We start from the raw sequence: 22,213 nt of genomic DNA, 5'->3' as shown, positions 1-22,213 counted from the left end.
ATTAACTAACTAGCATTTATATACAAATCTGAGAAACAAATATTATTAAACTCTTATTAAATTAAATATTAAATATTAAAAATATTATTAAACTTTTAAATTAATAGGAAGGAGAGCCAATAAGTTCTCAAAAATTTGATCAAATAGAAAAAGAATTGTAAAATATGATTGAAAAATTAATAGACATAAAAAAGGAAACCACAAAGTCCAAAATCTATATAACAGTATACCAAAGAGAGAAAACAAATAAAAGAATGTGTGAATAGAATATAACTAATAAAATAACATTTCCCAGAGACAAATATAGATGTTGTTTTTAAAAATAGATTTTATTTTTGGAGCACATGGGTAGCTCAGTTGGTTAAGCGTCCAACTCTTGACTTTGGCTTAGGTCATGATAGGCTTTCATTGTTTGTGGGATCAAGCCCCGCCTTGGGCTCTGACTTCATAGTGCGGAGCCTCCTTGAGATTCTCTCTCTCCCTCTCTCTCTGCCCCTCCCCTGCTTCTGTGTGCTCTCTCTCCATCTCTCTCAAAATAAATACATAAACATCTAAAAATAGACTTTATTTTATAGAGCAGAAGGTACAGAGAATTCCCACTTATCCCCTTCCCCCGGCACACAGTTTTTCTATTATTAACATCTTGCATTGGTATGATATACATATTATAATTAATGAGCCAATATTGGTACACTACTATTAAATAAAATTTATAGTTTATATTAAGCTCACTTTTTGGTTGTACAGTTCTATGGTTTTGATAAATGCATAAAGGTGCCATTATTGTTATTATTTAAATTTTCAAAATGAGCAGAAAGAATAAGAAGAAAAGTTCAATTCTAAATAGACTATCTTGAATTTAGGAACACCAAATATAACTGGAAGATCCTTACCATTTTCAAAAAGAGAGGAAAATGGAGGTTAGATTCATTGAAATGAAAATCACTAACATCAAATATTAGCAATCATAGGTGGCAATGGAGCATGATTTCAAAATTTTGCTAAGAAATAATTATACACTCAGCCAACCTGTAAGAAAATAATAAAAATTTTCTGACATATTAGAGTAGAATATTTTTTTTAAAAAAACATAAAGGTCTGAGTTTATTTCCCATATTCTCTTTTAAAAGAAATAAGTTAAATTGGTGACAGACTATAGGAAAACATATTTTAGGCCACATGGAAATATTATCATTAAATTTAAATATTAAAATAAAGGATTGAAATATTTTTAGAAGTCCAATTTAACAAATGGTTTTCTAGCTTTGAAATAGGTCAGTACTAGATAAATCTTACTGATGATTTAAAGAAGACAATTTTTATCAACAAAGAAAAAATAACCTAGTAATTTGAAAAACAAACAGGAAAACAAAAATGTTTAAACTAAATGCATTTGACAAATTAATACATAGAATGATACTGTAAAATTAATGAAGTCCTAGAGAAGTTTTTAATCTGAGCCACTAGACCAATATGCTGGCACAGGATTTGTCCTTAAGTTTCATTTCATTCCCCCTAGATGTAATCACCAATGTTTCAGCGAATAATACTTGCATAATACTATAATCAACACAGTGTATTAGCATAACTGATACTGAAAATATGGAAAAGTTAGTCATAGTTACTAAACAGAATGTATATGTTTTAATTAAACCTTTGGGCTGTAAAACAATAATGGTAATGGTTATGATCATAATAAGAATAATAATGCTATATTTGACAAGGTTATGGTAAAGAGACAGAAATGTAAAAGGATATATAGACTGCTCATTTCAAAACTTAGTATTTGGGCAGCCAAGAGGTACTGTAAATAAAGAAGAATTAAAGATCAGTGGAGAAATAATTTAACAGTATATGGAGACAGAGAAAAATAGTAAAGAAGTTAGTGTAGGTAAGCTTAATTCCACATTTTCATAGCAGAGAGTTAAAAGATGCTTTTTAAATTTGATAAATTAAAAAAACACTAACATTTTACCTAGAGCTTCACTATCCAATACAATAGTTACTAAGCCACATGTATCAAATAAATTTATATTAGTTAAAATTAAATAATTTACAATGTATTTCCAGGTTACATTAGCCATATTTCAAATGCTCAGTAGTCACATATGGCTAATGGCTACGCTTTTTGGGGAATGCAGAATAGAACATTTCTCTCATATTGGAAAGTTCTTTTGGAAAACACTGATTTAGAATAATGAAAATAAATACCAGAAAACAAAATCCAAAATACGTAGATGTGTTAATCACAAGGATTGGGTCTAAGAGTTGAAAATCATTAGAGATTTTTAATTTTATATACAACTGGGGAGTTTAGATTTGTATTTATATATGGTTATATTACTTTTAAAATAACAAAAAGTATAATAAAAATGAATAATCAACACAATTTATAACTCTCCCAAAATGCTTGTTATTAATTTTTAATAAATTAAATTGCACTTAAAGCCACATGAATAAGTAATGATAGATATATATATTTTTTAGGAAATACTTGGTATCAGCCAAAAAACAGGTTGAATGCAAAGAACATGAGCAAATACTCAGCTACTTATTACCTGTGTAACTCTGGATAATTTATCTTTCAAGCTTCACTTTCTCAAATGCATATCATTGGTACTATTATCGTTGAGTTGTTGGCTGTTGAGAAAATAGAACAGCATGGCTCCAATTGCTTCCATTTCTCCTTTACATTTTGTTTTTTGAGGGAACAAATAAAGATCAAAATTGAGTTATTAGGTTAGTTGTATCAGGTTAGTATCTGAAAGGAGGGATGGTACACAAAGGAAGTATTTAAAGACAAGGTAAAATAAATGTATTCGCTTAAATTATTTTGCATTTTTGCCTAGATTTTATAACAGAGAGTCATTGCCTTATTTTTGTCATTGTAGCATATTAAGAAACTAAAAGGCAACCTACAGAATGGGAGAAGATATTTGCAAACGACATATCCAATAAATAGTATACAAAGTTTATAAAGAATTTATCAAACTCAACACACAAAAAACAAATAGTACCTGGATAGTACCTGGCACACAATAAATACTATGTAACTGCTTTCTATGTAATAGAAAAATTAATAATTTTTATTTATTATATTGCAAGATGTATAGTCTTTGACTATACATTAATATTTATTTTTTATTGGATTTTCTTTTTTCTTTTTTTTTAATTTTTACTTTGGTGCTTATAACAAATTAAAGTTATAGAAAGATAGCATCAAGTATCAACCTTGATATGCTAAAAATGAAACAGTGGTGAACAGATTCTCAGGCTTTCCTATGAACCCTCATATTTAAAAAAAAAAACTACTAACATGAAAATGGGATCCTGACATTTCTACAGGCAAATTTAAAACTAAAGAGGAAGAACAAAAAAAGCCCCTTAACACAAAGACAAACACATTATCATCTAAATGCAAAAGTCTTGCAGCTTCTTTAACGAATTTCTGGCTAAGGATATTAGTTTTGGAACCTCCTCTACTGTTACTGAGTCCCTCAGGTTACTGTGATCTTATGAAACCCTGGCAGTTTAACAGCCACAATAGGCATAGCAGGGTTGATGGCAGCTTCTGAACCATTTTTAAAATGTAGCATCTAGCAATGTAGACTAGGCACATTGGCAAATAATTCTATTCAGAATTGAAATATTTTTAAATAATATTATGGTTTTCCATTAGGGTGACTATTTTTAATGTCTTTGACCAACTCAATGTAATATATAAAAAGCACATCATGTCAGGCTAGCTTTGAAGACAATGTAAACCCATATAGCAGCAGAGTTATTGTTCAAAGTGTGCTTCATTTTAGTTCATGATAAACATGACTGTGTGTCACAGAATTGTTGTAGTAAGAATAGGCTTTTCTTGTAAAAAGTTGTACTGTGCCTATGCAATGTTTACGTGGTTTTCAGATTCCTTTCTTATTTTCCCCAAGAGTAAACAAGCAAACAGTGAAAATAAACCTATATATAGAGAGAATAAAATTATATCTGTATCTTCATATAGATATAGACATATATAAAATATGTGCTATCCAATGTGGTAGCCACTGGTATATATGGCTATTTAATTTTAAATTTATTAAATTTAAGAAAAACTAAAAATGCATTTACTCAGTCATTCTAGACCACATTCACATATTGAAAAGCTATATGTGGGGGCGCCTGGGTGGCGCAGTCGGTTAAGCGTCCGGCTTCAGCCAGGTCACGATCTCGCGGTCGGCGAGTTCGAGCCCCGCGTCGGGCTCTGGGCTGATGGCTCAGAGCCTGGAGCCTGTTTCCGATTCTGTGTCTCCCTCTCTCTCTGCCCCTCCCCCATTCATGCTCTGTCTCTCTCTGTCCCAAAAATAAATAAACGTTGAAAAAAAAAATTAAAAAAAAGAAAAGCTATATGTGAACGTGGCTACTGGCTACTGTATTGAACAACACAGATATACAAAATCTTTAACACTGCAGTAAGTTCTATTAATCAGTTATTAATATATCATTTGTTTTAGATAAATCACATATGACCTTAATATTTTAACTTGTACATATTCTCAATAAACAAGAAACTTACTTTTTTTCCCATTGGATAAAAATACTCAAAAACAAGCATGAATATAGTTATGATTTTTTATATATTTACAAAAATTATACAAAATAAATCAGGAAGAAATAAATCAATAGTCTTTGACTATACATTAATAATAATCAAAGTCAACTTAGTTTTTATGTTTTTTTCATTAGTATGTAAAATTTTATTTTTACCTCTAAAAATAGCAAAGATACTACAATTGAATTCCAAACACTATGAACATCCGTATATTCAAATACTATGGACCATTAATAGAATTTAACAGTGAAATACCAGAGGAGTCTCACATTGGCTCTATATTGGAATTTAGTTCCTGAGTAGCAAAAGCCCATTTTCATAACAACTCAGAATGGGCACATCTTACATGCAATATATGTATTTCACACATAGTAAGTTATAATGTTATAATGACTCAAATATTTAATGATCTTTAACAAACAGAAAAAGGAAAACTAGATACTTTTTAATAGTTGAAATATGTAACATTCAATTATCTTTTATGAAAAATTAATTAAGATGATAAATTTGACTCAAAAATAAATATAATTAGTGTTTAAACACACAGTTATTTAGCACATATTTTTTGTAGACATGTAAAAGAAACATTCTCTGCTTTAAAAACTTTTTGAGGTTCTTGAGAAGGCTGTATATGTGTATCAAAGTTAGACAAAAATGTGAAGAACCATAAGTTAATTGTCAAGTGATTGGTATAAGTGAGTTACATGGAATTTTTAACCATCTAATAATTATAAGATGATATTGAGAAATGTTTATATTCCCTATAAACATTTGAACAGCCATAGTAAAGAAACATACTATGATTAAAATGATGTGGAACTCCTGACATAAAAGGCATATTAAGTTTTCATTGGGTTGTTATAGGTCATTTGGAAATATAATGAGATGTCATTCAAAAACTGTTCTTTTTATAATCAAATTTTAATATACACCAAAATATATAGAACTTCATAAATGCAAACATGGTACCTGACTTCAAACTAAACTGAAATATTATGAGAAACATTTTGATAAAAAGTACTTACAAAATCCAGCTTGAGATGCTGGGTTAATTATTTCCTTTCATCTGACACATTTACTCTATCTCTAATTTGTAGTAAGAGAACATGTTTCGCATTAATTGTATCAAAATAGTTAAAATGTTTAGCTGATAATGGTTATTAATATGGATAATATTATTAATAAATTTAACATTTAACTATTTGATATACCCAAGTATTTGTATTACAAAACCTAGCTTTGTCTTTTCCTGAAGCAGGTCACGAAGTATCTTAATGCACATATGATATGATAGAAAATTTCTAAGCCTATTTTGATAGACTAACTTGAATACATAAATAGATATTAATAGCAGTATTCCTGTAATATTGTATCTTATTTAAGATGGAAATAGGTGTATTTCAATATATAAAGGTTTTTTAAAGTTTTACTTTTAGTTTTACTTCTATAATTGGTCTCTGGTTGGTATTTAGAACATGCTCTTTAATAGTATTTATTATAATCCAATAAAAATGAAGTTTTTCATTCAAGTGGGCATGAAAGAAAAACTGAATTAATATGTTACTAATAAAACTGAAATAATTTAAAGCAAACTTTTAAAAATTCTCTACATAATTTGGGTAAAATTAATTTTTGTGAATATCTGATGCCACAGAGCCTATTATGTAAACCTCATTAAAAAGGCAAGTAAATTGAATCTAGTTGACTTATTTGGCCATTCTGTAGAGCCTTCAGTATTGTAACTGATAATAGTAAAAGTTCATGTACTAGCTTTCAAAGGATGAAACAATCTTTACCAAAAGTTTAACTCAAGCAAAAGTAGTAATGGTAGAGATCCATGCTTTAAAAGGTGAGGGTATGATTCTTTTCCTCTTAACTAAAATAATGTGAAACTCTATTATGGGGTAATAGATGCCTTGTAATGGAATAATTCATATGTCTGTGACTGCAATATAATATAAGCTTCTAATAGTTAGGAACTAAATCCAAATAATCCTTGTACCTTCCCCATAATGCTTAGCACAGATGCACATGGAAATCTCACCTGGTAAATGTTACTGAATTCGAGTAGTACTAGAGAGAAGATTTTTAATGAATTGCAAACACATTAATATATATATATATATATATATATACATCATATATATTTAATAAAATGTATGTACATATTTAATATATGTATATATTATATATATGATGTATATATATTTGCACATATATTTTCTCTTATTACAAAATCCAGACAACATAAAAAGAAAAGGTAATATCAGAGCAAAATAAGCCAATGTGTTTTATGTAGCCTCAAGTTGATTTATTTTCTGTGAAGTTTTTAAGATTTGATATGTTTAACAAAAAAGTGAAATAGCCAGCACTGCTTTTGAATGTCTTCTTTCAGAAAAATATTAACTATCTCCTAATATCAAAGAAATATTTCTGAAGTGTATTTTCCTTCTGATTACATATTTTCTTAAAGTAAAGGGCCTCAGATTAACTATATTTGACTTTGTAGATTTTTTTTTATTTAGTGGTCTGCATTGTAGAACATAAAACCTAAGCTTTTAATTAATTTATACTTTAAAGTTAATGACATGACAGCAACAATACTTTTCACAGCATGTCTCTAAATTTTATATTAACAAAAAAGACTTAGACAATTGTACCTATTCAAAGTACTAATCTTCTAAGACTTGATGTTTTGACATACTTGAGAATCAACACTCTTTATTTATGTAGCTTCTACCTTGACCTTAGAAAATGTAAATTACAGATATAAATGGACTAATTTACTCTTCTACCAGGATAAAATACCTAAGATTTTCTCAAGCCTTGAAACATGCTGAGTATTAAACATTATAATCCTTTTTTTCCTCAAAGAAATTAATTGCAGGTTAAGTCTCTTCTCCTTTCATCATTTTAAAAAGCAAATAGTATTTTTGAATACTATTATTTCTACTATAAAAGATAGCTTATACTAGTTTTTAGTGTTATTTACATATATTGTTAATTGAACTGTGGTTAACATACAATATTATATTAATTTTAGGTGTATAACATAGTGATTTGACATTTATATACATTACGAAATACTCACCATGGTAAGTGTAGTTACCATCTATCACCATACAAAGTTATTACCATATTATTGACTACATTCCCTATGCTGTACTTTTCATCCCTGTGATTTATTTATTTTACAACTGGAAGTTTATACCTCTTAATCCCCTTTACCTCACATAGTCTTTATTTAATAAAAATTTAATCATTCTTACCTGAATCCAGACCAGGTATATGTACCATATATCATGAAGAACAGCAGTCTGAAAGAATACAAAAGAATTCTGAATATAGTACTGAAAAATGAGACATGAATGCTTTTCTGAATATGGGTATGATTCAAACAGACAAGTGCAGATAAATCTACATGAATATTGCATCTGGTTCACTGAGTGGCTTATAATTTTGAAACTGTCACATGTCAGCAAATACATCAACACTGCTGGAAAATCAAAAAGGAACTACATTTCTGTTAAGTGAAACTGCTTCCCCCTCACATAAGATAACCATGAGTATATTTTAAATAAAAAGTTAGCTTTTAAAAATAAATAATTTTTACTTATATTATCATTAACTCTTTTCTGAGTGAAGAGAACTGACCACATAAAAGAGATCAACAAATGTTTCAGAATGAATATCAATATACACATTGTGTGTGTATATATGTGTGTGTATATAAATATCTATGTATTTGTATGCACATATAATGTAGCACAATGGTCAAATAGTTATGGTAATTCTTTTGGAATATCACTAGTCAAAGGTCATGATAACTGCACTTCAATTCATGTTCTTTGAGTTTTTTTTTTTTTTAGAGGTCGTTATTTTCTAGGCATGCAATTGACAATATCTAAATATATGAAGCAGTTTTTATTTTAATATTGATAAAAGTCTTGTAATGTTTTTCTTAAAAATCAAAAACAGAATATAACTATCAATTATCTGACCAAAAAGTAATATGCTTCACTATGACTTATTTACACAAACAAAAATTGTGAATTGCAGATGAATTGTAGGTAGGGGTAAAGATCCAGTTTAAAAATTCAAATCTAACTTTAAAAAGGTCATGGAAGTCTATTCTTTGGCAATAAAGAGATTGTTTAAACAAAATATCAGCATAATGAATCATTAACACTTCTAAGACTATTTAGACATAACGATTTATATTATAATGCAGCCTTTTACTTTTACAGTTGGCAAATTATAAACTGAATTTGCAAATGCCCATGTGGTCAGTCAGTATCAGTAAGAGTGGTAAAATCAAATTTTACTCCTTTAAGTACCAATACAGAAACTCCATACTTGGCTATCTTTTCAGCAGTGATTTGCATACTTTTAAACTGGCATGGACACCTTTAAAGAGAGGCAGTGTTTGAATTCGTAAGGAGAGTGAAAGTACAGTCACCAATCAGAAACCTTCCTTACATTCTCAAAATCACTTGCATTTTACATTTCTCTCCATGCAGCTGAATTAGACGTGGGGCCTCTTCAGCCACACTTCCCTCTGCTTCCTGTAGACTTTAGCCAATAACTGAACTTCAACTACCATATGTGATACAAACATCGCAGGGTGGAAACACATCGAATGAGGATCCTTTCTCTCCCAGAATTCCCTAAGCGTCAAACGCTGATCCTTTGCTCCTTCATCAGCTATATCCCCAACACATGCCACTGTGCCATTTCCCTCTGCCCACTTTGAAAACATCGTCTACCCTTTATAAGAACACTGTTTTCTCCGCTCAGCATTCTCCATTGCCATAAATACGTTCTGAGTTTTAAGGAGGGCTTTTCAAGCTCACTCGACTGTGACAGGCTAAGTCCCTTCAAGAAAGAAGATGATGATGCTAAAGAATAACAGCAAATAAAGTATTACAGAACCCCCATGCTAGCAATATGGGTCGCTCTGCGCCACCCTATAAAAACGCATTAAGTTTAGTCTGATGAGCCTTTCCTCCTTGCTTTTTTCTTCCTTGTGTGAGCAGTCGCCTCCACCGGCGAGCAGTGGAGGCATTTTTGTTGTCGACTAACCCCCTCTAGCGCCGAACTGGCAGCATCCGAGCCGCGGCTGCCAGGCCGGCCGAGCGCAGGGCTTGGCGGAGCTCAGGAGAGCTCGCGGCTCCGGCCCTGCCCTCTGCGCCCGCCGCGGCCGCGGGGCGAGGGCACGAGGGCCACGGACGCGAAACCTCTCCCTGTTAGCACTGCGTGTTGGCCCAGCCCTGCGCTGAGAGCCGCGTGATCCTACCGAGTCGCCAGTGAGTCTGCGGCTTCGCACCGACTCGAGCGCCGGCGGGGAGTGGGTGCCGCGAGGGGGCGGCTTGCGTGGGGAGAGCAGTCCGCTCGCCGCGCACCCGGCGCCGCCGTGGATGTTGCCGCGCGCCGTTCAGCCCTCGGGCTGCTTGGAGCGCACGGTCCGACGCCGCCACGCCAGGGGCACGCCAGGAGCGCTCCGAGCCCCCAGAATCCCAGCGCCCACGACTGCGACAATGCTTGTGACCTCCACCGCGAAGTCACCGCCGCACGGCGACGCGAAGACCTCAGTGAGCCCCGGCGCCGGGCACCCGCCCGTATCCAGCCTGATGTGACTCTCCTCAGCTGCTGGCTCGCTCTTTTTTGCCTTACTAGGACCTGAAGCAGCGAAGGAGGCCACAAAGTTGAGGCGCTCGCCCTAGTGGGCAAGTTTGGGCGACCCGAGCGGTTGGAGTGGTCGGCCGCCGCCAGGCTCGCCCCACACCGGGAGCGCCTGCCCACAGCACTCACCCCCTCCAGCGGCGGAAATGTGGAGAAATCAGGGAGAAACGGTGTCAGGGGCTGATTAGCCCCAACACGCTCGGCGCTGCTGCCGCGAAATGGGAAGCAAAGTGTTTGGGGGACTAAGTTCGGCCTTAGAAATGCCCGGAAAGAGGCTGCCAAGGCCGAGGCTCAGCGCGGACGCGGCGGAGTCGGAGGTGTCCGCTGTGCTAGCCGCTGCCGTTGCCACCTGGGCGAGGGGCTGAGGGCGCAGCGCGCACGTAGCTCGCTCGCTCGGACCACTCGCGGCCCCGCCGAGCCACTTCGTTTCCTTAGCTCTCGCCACACCGGCCGAAGGAGTGCCCGCGCGGTCCCCGCGCCCCTTCGCAACTGCTGCGCCTCCTGCTTTTGGCTCTGCAAGTGCCCACTTCAGTCCGGAGAGGCGCTCGGGCCGCGGAACTGCCCGCCGCACCTGGTCGTCCCTCCCCCCACTTCCCCCCCGTGAGGCGCCCTCCCCCGCCCCCTCGCTCCCCTCCTCCAAACCACAGCCCGGGCTCGCTCCTGCGCGCGCGCTCTCCCGGGCCCAAGTGAATAGTCCTCGCGCGAGCGGGACACGGTGGTGGATGCAATTCCGCTCCCTTACTGCCGCCAGGAGCTCCCTGGCGCCGCAGGCAGCGTCCTCCTCCGAAGCAGCTGCGTCTGCACCTGGGCAGCCTGGACCTTCGTGCCCTGCCCCCGGGGCCTCGCGCGGGGGGCGCCCCGGGACACCTCCTGAGGGCCGGGTGGAGGAGGAAGAGGAGGAGGAAGAAGACGTGGACCGGGACCCCTACCCTACGCAGGACACCTGGTCCCGCTGCTGTCACTTCTCTTTAAGTGGGAGAAGAGAGCCGGGGAGAGCCATGGGGGGCTGCGAAGTCCGGGAATTTCTTTTGCAATTTGGTTTCTTCTTGCCTTTGCTGACAGCTTGGCCAGGCGACTGCAGTCACGTCTCCAACAACCAAGGTAAGGGACGGGGCGGAGAAGGGGGAGGGGGGGCGGGAGGAGGCGGGTACTCTGAAGACCGGTGCATTGGTCGCCTCCTGCAGGTAACTTTGTCCCGGGGTAGGCTTCTTCGGGTTCGCCACAGGAGGAGGTCGAGGTTGTTGTCCCCTTTACCAGAGCGCCAGGAGCGGCAACCTCCCGAGTTGCGGTCCCTTTTGCTCCAATGTCTTTAAACGGATGTGTGGGCATCAGCAGCAGTTGGTTCCCACCGCTGGCGGCCGCGGGACCGCTCCCCGCAGCTCTGTCTCCCCAGAAGGTCAGGCTCCGTGGCATACGCTTAATGGACTTCTGGCTCTTCGCTGTGGCTAACGGCGCGGTTACTCGTAGGTTCTCACTTGCTTTCGTGAAAGCGGATAGCTCCCGCTGTACCCTGTGACTAAATACCAGCCTTGTGCCTGTGGTAGCTATGTTGCCCTCGCCCAGCCGCAACCCTTTAGCCCATCCAGACCGAATGCAGACTTGGAAATTATTCCTGGACCAGATGCCCAGATTTTTGTGGTTTCTTTATTGCCGTGACGAGGCGGGGGGGGGGGGGGGGGGGGGGGCGGGGGTCGCGGGGAGAAAAAACGTTAAGTGTGAATTTCCAAGTTGTGAATATCCTACTCGTAAAGTGGTGTCACTGACAGATTTTTTAGGAGGAAGACTTTGGTAGATAAAGTGGTAAAGTGAAACTGTATAGTGTGTGAAAAGTGAAAGTCAGGTTTACAGAATGGAAAGCACTGAGAATTCTTGAACATTTTCTTTCCTTCTATTCAGTAGTCTTTATGAGACATACCTCACTGGATATCTGCTGTGAATATTTAAGGTTCTGTAAAAATATCACCTGCATAATCTAAATTCCTTGAACTAAGTGGCGAACAACCATAAAAGTTTTCCAGCATGTACCTGGCTGGATGTTCTCATTGGCGCCGTGATGACCATCAATATGTCACCTGTTATGTCACACGTTTCTAAAGACCTCAAATGTAAAACTTCAATTATAGTTACAATTTAACATCTAAGGCTTTGAAATAATTTGCAGATATAAAAATGGAGGTCAGATGGTATGAGTGTGCACTTGCTTTGTGAGGATGAGAAGGTAGAGAGAAGGCAAGTAAAACAACACAGCCTTCTTTTGTGTCATAAACATATGACCATTTTATTTTATTTGGAAATATAATTATTCGGAATAAGAATTTTGTTCTTATTTATACAGCTGCTACTTTTGACAGGTTTTCCTAATTATTTGGTTTTTTTTTTACCTGCCAGATTGAAATCATACATGCATATGTAAATTTGGAAATCATACATAACTGTCATGCCTTTGAAGATCTGTCACAAAAGTGCCACCTATGGTACAGTACTTGCCTGTGTTGGTGTATACCTTCACACACATTCCTCATTTGTTTTCAAGGGCAATTGGCATTAAATATTGAAGGAGTAGTTACTTAATATACCTCTGTAAGAATAGAAGGTTGTAAAAAATAGCATAAAATTATTTACTTGGACTTTTTTTGTGGGAAGACAAAAACAATTTTTAATGATCAGAAACTCAGACATTTATATCGTAGTATGTGTTAATATTTAGTATGTTAGTATACATGTCTTTAGTAGCCACAGTAGACTCATTTACTAGAAATATTTAGCAGTTATTTCCATGCAATCATATCCCTAAATCAACATTTAGTTTTTCATTAAGTATCTATGATATACCAGTTACCATACTGGGCTCTGGGGAAACTAACATAAATAAAACACATATCAGAATCTCCAAGTGACTAACGTGCCATTCTACCAAAATGTGTCAAGTGTTAAAATACCACCTTTCAGATATTCATATTAAATTTAAGGGCATTGAGGAGTTATTTGTTAACCTCTTGCAGTAATTTTTATTTTTTATGAGTTTCCCATACTTTTTAAATACATTTTACCTAAAATATTTACCAAATATATGTATTATATGTGTGTTTGTGTCAATTAGCTTAACGTTTGTGAACATTACTTAGTTTACCCATCAGTTAAGGAGGATCTTAATTTGAATTTTTATTATTATAATAGAAACACAGGCTATGCATAAGATTGCACTTGAACAATACTGTACCTAAAGGCTAAGTTGGATAAAATTTAGAGTTCTTCAACAGAAGATTATAGAGAAATATGCTCAGATTTTTTTATCAGACACAAGTGATTGCTTATAAAATGGTTTATACAGCCTAATTCATAGTGATTAGAAATTAAGCCTTATGTTACTTTAGGATAATATTTGAATACTGAAATCATCACACTAATGGTTAATAAAATGTCAGACTTCAAAATGTTATTAACATTTTGGAGATTTTTTTTAATTTGTAGTTTTATGAATTAAATAACATGAATCAAAACGTTCCTTAGCAATTTTTTAACATTGAAAATATGGGGCATTACAGTATGTGTACAATATAAAAAGAATAATGTAAAACATAAATTAGATTTGTTATACACATGATAGTAAATATTAGTAATACGATTAATGTTTAATTTTAAGGAGGTAGTATTTATTTTCCTAGTAATTTGTCTTATAATGGAATTTATATTTTATTTTAAAAATTTGTTAGGGTAAAATTTCATTTTTATATAACTTGTCTTCTGATTAAGGATATTTACAAAGTAATTTTTTAAGTGTTATTTATATATTTTTACCAAATTATATAAAATCTTCCGTGGTGAGTAGATTCACCTTTCCCTCTCCGTTTTTCTGTTACTTAGCCAGGGTAAAATGATGATAATGACAAAAAAGTGAACTACTTCATTTTTAATATGATGCTTAACAAGGTACTGAGAGTAACTTGACTATAGGAAGCATCTCTTGTCCTTTAACTGGATGTGAAGCTCTGCACTATAAAGACAAAATAAATCAATTTGACGCTCTCTTCCTATTACCTAAACCTCCTTGAATCGATCAGAAAGTAGAGTTGCTTCCTAGATCACTTCATCTGATTAAGTAAGTGAAAACATGTTGTGTTCAAATTTCTCATATTCCATTAATTTTCTCTGTATTTAAAACCACAATATTTATTAAGTAATACCAATTTTAATTTAAAAATAACATTTTATCTTCTTTATAAGCTTTATTTCCGTACTGGGCATTTAGGTGAATATAAAGCATAATCTTATTTCATATGTAAGTAACCATGTCTATCAATTACAGTGGTTAGTAGCCACCAGGGGTCCATTTATTCGAAGATTACTCTGTTTTAGCTAATAGTACCGTATAGCCTAAAAGTGTTGATTTATTTCTCAGATGTTTCCAAAACTAATCAGAGACTAAAGTAATTGATTAAAGCAAAATATGGTTCGCATACAAGAGTCTAGTGAACTCATTTTACTACAAAGATTGTGTGAATTGATCTTTTTTTTTCCAGGATACTTAGGAAAAATTAAATAAACAAGCAAAACAGTAGTCTGACTCATTACTATCACTGAATTTCTTAATTTGAATGAATTGACTGTAAAATCCCCTGAGTTGTATGTGAATACAGGTTCACATACCTGAGCAGAAAAATATCGGCTTAAGAAAAGTCATAGCCTAAAATTAGTTGAACTTCCATCAGTATTGTTCACAAACTGTAAAAGTAAATATTGTTCTTATAGAAAGGGATGAATTGAAAGTTTTTTAGAAAGTTTGAGTGAACTTTATTGAAAATATTAAAAACTTTGTTAAATAAGAGAAACTGGATGATTTACAAAGTATGTTTCTAAAAGACCTTTCACCTAGATAAAATTCATTTGCAGGGGTAAGCTGTTCATGGTTGTAAAGGGGCAGGAGTCTGTAATCACATGCCTTCTTATTAACTATAAGTATAAAAACAACCTAAAGTATAATTTTATAATACATTTACAAATTAGAAAAAATCATGTGTAATTAGTCATTATCATTAGTACTCAAAGTGGAAAGATAAAATATCATTGATATGTATTGATCATCTAAGTATTGTTTGCTCTGGGTTTGGGATAAAAGTGTATCTAAAAACTTTTTCATGCACAAAAGTTATACAGTGTTCTTTAAGGGTCTCTTTAAAGTAGAAGTAACATGAATAAAATGGTTTTATTTCGATTTTTCTAAGAGGAAAAACTACATATCTAGGGGACAAGACAAAATTAATGTTTCCATTACATCTTTTATTTTTTTTATATTTTCAAGCTTTTCTGTATGGAATTTGTATTACTTTCATGTTACAAAATTAAATATTAAGAAAAATATTAGAGTAGAATCCTTCTGTTTCTTCACTCATTATTGCCAGTATAAACTAGTACAAAAGGCATTATGTATTTCTTGTATTTCCTTCTCCTAAGATCTTTCCCCATCAGAGGCACCACATCTCAGTCAGTCTCTACCTTTATTCACACACCCGAGTACTTCAGGGTACATACTGCATTTGTCCCAGATGGCAAGAGAATGGATTGTATTTTATACTGTATATCAACCAGACTCCAGCAGTAATAGAAGTTAGCAGTAATAGAAGTTTCTTCTTTGTGTTTGACTCAACATTTTTTGGAAGCGTAAATATGATAGAGATCAATACATACAGTTAAGTAATCAAAATGGGTTGACTTTGCCTAAAGTACAATATAATCCAACTAAATTTATAAAGAAGGATTAAGTGGTTTATACATCTACCATGTTCCTTTCTAAAATAGAAAAATATGTATTTGAAGTGTGCAATATAATTTGATATACTATGTCTACAGCATTTTGATCAATTTATAATTTCATTAGACTGGGGAAGTGACATTTGAGCCAAATTCTAGGGAGAAAAAAGGTAGAAGTATGGAAGGGGAAGAATTGCATTCTAGGTATAGAGAACTGCCTTGGCAGTGATCTGGAAACGAAATGAGCTTGACACATTTGAAGAACGGAGTCCTGTGTGACTGGAGTTCACTGAAAAACAAGAGAGTAGCACAATGGGCGGTCTGAAAGATGGCTAGGAACCAGATCCCACAGAGAAGAAAAGGAGTCATGGCAATGAGTTGTGTTTTAATAATATTCTAGGTAAAATGGGAAGCTTTTGAGAGATTTTAACCAATTTTCATTTTAAGAACATTATGGCTGATGAGCAAAGAAATGATTGGAAGATGGCAAGAATAGAATTAGGGGTCTGTTGCAGTTGTTCAGGAGAGGGGTTATGGTGGCCTGGCCTAGAGTGGTGGTAGCAGAAATGGGGAAAAGAAGATGGATTTGAGATCCATTTTGGAAGTAGAATTTGTGGAACCATCTTATCTTTACAAAGAAATAAGTGTAGATATTCAGCATTTATATCTTTTTTTTTTTTTTTACCAAGGGGCCCAAACAAATTTTTCATTACTCCCCATAAAAATTACCTTGCCATATAATTACTGATACTTGACAGGGATAGGAGGGGTGGTTATATGATATTCTTGGGGGCAGGAATGAGGGAAGTAACATACTTTCCACTATGCAATAGTAAATTGCATGTCATTTAACAAATTTCTCTGACCAGTTAATTATCAATTGTTTGAATTCCCTTTTAGTAATATTATATGGGTGCTGTTATTAAATATATAGAATCATAAAAAGTCTTAACAGTCCTATATATTTAGTCTGTATTTAGAAAATTCATACTCTGGAGAAGCTTCATTTAAACATTTCCAAATATTCTTAAATATATATTCAAACATAGTAAATCTTAAATTTTACTTTACTGCTTAAAATTTTCTGAAAAAAAGGCTACTATTACAGTTATTTCCTTTCAGTAAACATTTTGACTTATGTAATATACAGCCTCAGTTTTCAATGATAAATATTATAACTGAAAGGAAACACCCACTCTTTTTTTTTAAATTTTTTTTTCAACGTTTATTTATTTTTGGGACAGAGAGAGACAGAGCATGAATGGGGGAGGGGCAGAGAGGGAGGGAGACACAGAATCAGAAACAGGCTCCAGGCTCTGAGCCATCAGCCCAGAGCCTGACGCGGGGCTCGAACTCCCGGACCGCGAGATCGTGACCTGGCTGAAGTCGGACGCTTAACCGACTGCGCCACCCAGGCGCCCCCGGAAACACCCACTCTTTAAAAGATATTTATTGAAGGCCTTCTGTTTGATAGGGTGTTTACTTGCCATCTATAATGGATAAAGGAGAAGTTTCCCTTCCAAAGAATATGACCCAATGAGGAGTTTCCAGTCTCTTTCCAGATCTGGCAGGAACATTTTGTTTCCTTAAAATGAGGTGCAAAAGCGATTAGAAAAACTTTGAAAACACGTTTGTTATGTGATAAGGTATAGCAGTACTGACAATAAACCCTCAGAACATTTATATATCATTTATTTGAAAGTGATATCTAAGATTACATTTTATCTCAAAATGAGTCACTCGATAATCATTAAGCATCTCGCTTGTGTTAGGAATTATGCTAGGTTCTGAGGCTACATTGATGATTATAGTACAGTCTCTGTTATTTAGAAGCTCAGTCTCCACTGTTGATGTTGTATATCTTTGAATCATCTTTAATTACTTGGTGATTTTTATAAGATGAAGAATTTTATACTAAATGAGATTATGAGGGAGAGAGGGAAGGGAATAAAATACTATCAACCTTTTTACGCATTTTACTTGTAAAATTGCTTCACAAGAATCTCCTAATGTTTTATGATGGGTATATATTTAATTATATAAGAAAAAGCATAAATATACATCTTAAAAATATATTAATGGTATAAAAACATATTTCACATACCTAATGGCTTTCCACAGACATGTGGAGTGAGCTTTTGTTCAAGCTAGCATATTTTGTTTTTTTAAGGTGGACTAATTATTGAAAACTGTAATTTATGTTGAAGATGCCAGTTTCCAGTTTCAGATAGGAGCAAGCATACCTTTTAATTGAACTTTGAGTGAGAATTAAGGTTAAAGTGTGTATTTTCAGTCCATGTCCTGGAAAATACTTCAGCTACTTTCCTAGGATACTGCTGAGTCCTCTAACTGTTGGCCTGTTTGATGACCTGTACTTACATAAAATTGAAAAGTCATCACTCTTCCTCATATTTCCTTTCATAACTTCAGGTGTAAAAGTCATACTTACTTTTTGATCATAGGAGATACAAGATAATATCTCCTTAAAAATTGGATATTCAGGGGGTGGAAATAATGTTATTTTTATCTTGTAATGTTAGATATCTTTGTGGATCTCCGGAGCTGATAAAAAGTAAGCATATGTGTAAATATATATGTAACTTATTTATTATGCTAATTTACAAATAACATAAGACTAGGATAATTATATATTCTTTCAGGTTGTACTATACTATGATACTTATGTTTTGTGGTACATGAGCATTGCAATGAGAAACACGTTCTTAGTACATTAAGTGTAATATGTAGAATAAAGATAAAACACTTGTCCACAATTAAAAAAATGATCAAATGGAAATTTTTTCTACCTATGATAATTATTAATAGGTATATTTTAAGCAAGTTAATCAATAGAAATATTTTGTGTACTTAGAAATGAAAAGGTATTACATTAGTATGTATTCCAAGTAAGAATTATCAAAACTAATTGAAATTGCCCTGAAATTTGAGTTGAATTATATCTTAATATCACCTTAGTTTTTACTTTAAAAGGCAGGAATTTTTTTGTTATGTTGCTGAGAGATGATACTTTAATATTGTTGAATATAATATAAATTAAATGTATAGAGAATTAAAATGAACAATGTATGCTATTCTAAAAATTTATAGCTTAAACAATGACATTTATTTTTAAATATGATTCAGTAGTTACATAGTTTATGCAGACACCAAAATGAAAGAAAAATAGGGATAGAAGAGAGAGATGAATTATGGCTCTATTTAAAAAATGAACCGGGGCGCCTGGGTGGCGCAGTCGGTTAAGCGTCCGACTTCAGCCAGGTCACGATCTCGCGGTCCGTGAGTTCGAGCCCCGCGTCGGGCTCTGGGCTGATGGCTCAGAGCCTGGAGCCTGTTTCTGATTCTGTGTCTCCCTCTCTCTCTGCCCCTCCCCCGTTCATGCTCTGTCTCTCTCTGTCCCAAAAATAAATAAATGTTAAAAAAAAATTAAAAAAAAAATGAACCTCTTGGTTAAGGAATCTTTCATTATACATCTCTCATAAAGTTCTGACTTAGATTCCTTAATCTCAGCAAGTATAGAAGTGCCCATTGATGACAAACAGTCTTAGCTAAAACTTAAACCCAAAAGTACAAGTTTCCCTCCACACTACCTCTGAATTTAAAGTATGCTTAGATGATGTTTATCTTGTGAATGCAAGTGAAAATAAGTAGTAGCTGCCATTAAGTGTGACAGGAAATAGCTGAGCAAACTAGTAGCTAGCATTGCAAAAATCATAACAGTTTTGTCAATTTTCAAAATTAAGTAAAATTTCTATATTGGTCCACTTGTTAATAATTAGTATGTCTCAACAGCAACAAAAAGACAAGTGGATAATAGGACAATTTTAGGATACTAGAAAATTTAATGAGGAAAGTTCACCCTTAACTTAGCTATTTTTCACACGTAATTTAGTGAGGTCGCAGGAAGAGATCTCAATTTTTATCTTGAAAAGAAACCCAAAATTTCAGAAGTATATATTATTGTTAAAACATATTGCTTAGTATAGTTTAAAGTAAGTAAAAATTAACATGCTCCAATTTTATTGTCATATTTATGATACTATATTAGAGCAGAAAGGTATCTGTAGTAGATGCAATAACTTACTATCTTACAGTGTTATAGTATAATAATTTCATTTTATAGGTTAAAAAAACTGTAGTTCACCAAGGTTACTAAAAGCATTAGTTTGGTTCTTTGTTTAATAAAAATTAAATGTGTAAGAATCTTTATAATACTCACTAGTTTAGGATCAGAAATCTATATATGTATGCGTTGTTTTTTAGATTTTCCAGAGCCCTATTACCTAGTAAAGCAGAATTAAAATATAAGAATTTATTTTAAAGGTTAGTATTCCAAAGTTTTAATATGCTTATTAAGGCTAAATGAAGCTTTTTTTCCCCCTAAAAATGTAGTGAAGCCTTAAAATCAGATGAAATTGTTAGCCTGTTTCTATAATAAAGTCCTCAAATACTTTTTGATTGGAATATAGCTGTTGTTACCTTTGGATTTTTTATTTGTTCATTTATATTTTTATTACTTAGATATATATGGTTTATTTTTTTCTAGAATTCTCAAACTAGTTCAACAATAAGTGTACATTCATCCAATTTTTAAATGAAATATATTGATAACTCTTACGTTTTTTTTCACTGTGCTGGGCACATGAAATACAAAGGCAGGTTATTGCCAGGAACTTCTGAGAGCCTAAGATCTAGTTAGGCCATTTATATGTTATTGAATAAGTGAAGCATTAATTTATATATCAAGGTTATATGGATTAGCTGTTGCATAGATAAGTTCACATCTATGAACTATTGTTTACAGAGATGAAAAGATAAAAGTACTGCCTTAAGGGTCTATGGATTGATATATGGAAACATTGAAAATAAATATTCATTCCCTATATTGGCCATGACTTTATGGGACTGCTAGAAATGAGATAAGTTAAGATCTGCCTCCTGACCTTAAGGACAATGTTATGAAATTGAAGAGAAATACCAGACAGTTAAACATTAGTGATTTATTATTGCAAATATAAAATGAAGGGAAATAACATCAAGTTTTACTAATAAATGAGTCACACATGGAAAATAAAAATGAGCTTCACATTTATCAGTTTTCATCATCATGAATATATGAAGCTATTAAGAGAATTAAAATGAGTAGCTCCTCCAGAGATCTCAATTCTTTAAAAAAAATTTAATGTTTATTTTTGAGAGAGAGAGAGAGAGGGCAAGCAAGTGAGCATGAGCAGGGCAAGGGGCAGAGAGAGATGGAGACACAGAATCCGAAGCAGGCTTCAGGCTCTGAGCTGTCAGCACAGAGCCCGATGCAGGGCTTGAATCCAGGAGCGTGAGATCATGACCTGAACCGAAGTCGGACGCCCAACTGACTGAGCCAAGGTGCCCCAGAGACTTCAATTTTTAAGTTTCTTTGAATAGTTATTATGCACTTAAAGATTAAGATTTATTCTACATACAAATGCAAAGTAAATATCCAAGTAATATCTTACATTGAGCATAAAACTTTTAAGTTAAGTGGTACAGCTTGGCTTTTTCAATAGAGTTTTATCAGGTTCTTTAAGAAATATATTTAGTGATGGTGGCTGCTTTTACAAAACCAACAAAATCTAAATTTTAATGGATTACTGTGATTTTGTCTACTGAATATTTTATCTTTAGATGAAGGCAAAATTGGAAATACCTGTATGGTTTATATTATATTTAATTTAAAGATTAAAAATATTTTTGTAGGTTCTTTCCATCTCCTAGTATGTTAATTACTTGTTTTATTATATAATTCTTTTCCCTAACTCTATTAAATATTTGTTTTTAGCAGTGTTTCATAACTTTGAAATTGCTTTAATATCTAAAGGAATTAGGTAAATTTCTGTTTTATTGATTTCATATTTGAACAATGTGCGTGTAGAAACACATAGAAATAGAAATTGCTGCCAGAACATGGTATTTTTAAACAGAGAAAAATCAATAGCAGATTATCCATGATTAGCTGTTGACATTTAGATTTGTGTATTTAGAATGTCAAAATATCTGAAAACTGTCAATTTAGTTTCTAAATTACAATAATATTCTCAAATATAACATTTTATTTTTTTATCTTTTTAAGATTATTTATTTATTTTGAGAGAGAAAGTGGGGGAGGGACAGAGAGAGAGGGAGAAAGAGAATCCT

At 34.4% G+C, this 22,213-nt stretch overlaps 1 protein-coding gene across 2 annotated transcripts in view; it reads left to right on the top strand.

The window, feature by feature from the left end:
• Window positions 1–10,998: 10,998 nt before the first annotated feature.
• Window positions 10,999–22,213, top strand: part of EPHA6 (EPH receptor A6) — an 880,333-nt gene continuing 869,118 nt past the window's right edge. For both annotated transcript variants that reach the window (XM_047875260.1, XM_047875259.1), the window contains exon 1: window positions 10,999–11,377. In XM_047875260.1, the coding sequence (XP_047731216.1) occupies window positions 10,999–11,377 (379 nt within the window). The remainder of the gene's footprint in view (window positions 11,378–22,213) is intronic.

The sequence above is a fragment of the Prionailurus viverrinus genome, chromosome C2, assembly GCF_022837055.1.
Source record: "Prionailurus viverrinus isolate Anna chromosome C2, UM_Priviv_1.0, whole genome shotgun sequence".
In the NCBI taxonomy this organism is placed as follows: domain Eukaryota; kingdom Metazoa; phylum Chordata; class Mammalia; order Carnivora; family Felidae; genus Prionailurus; species Prionailurus viverrinus.
This window is presented reverse-complemented; position numbering and strand designations above follow the sequence as displayed.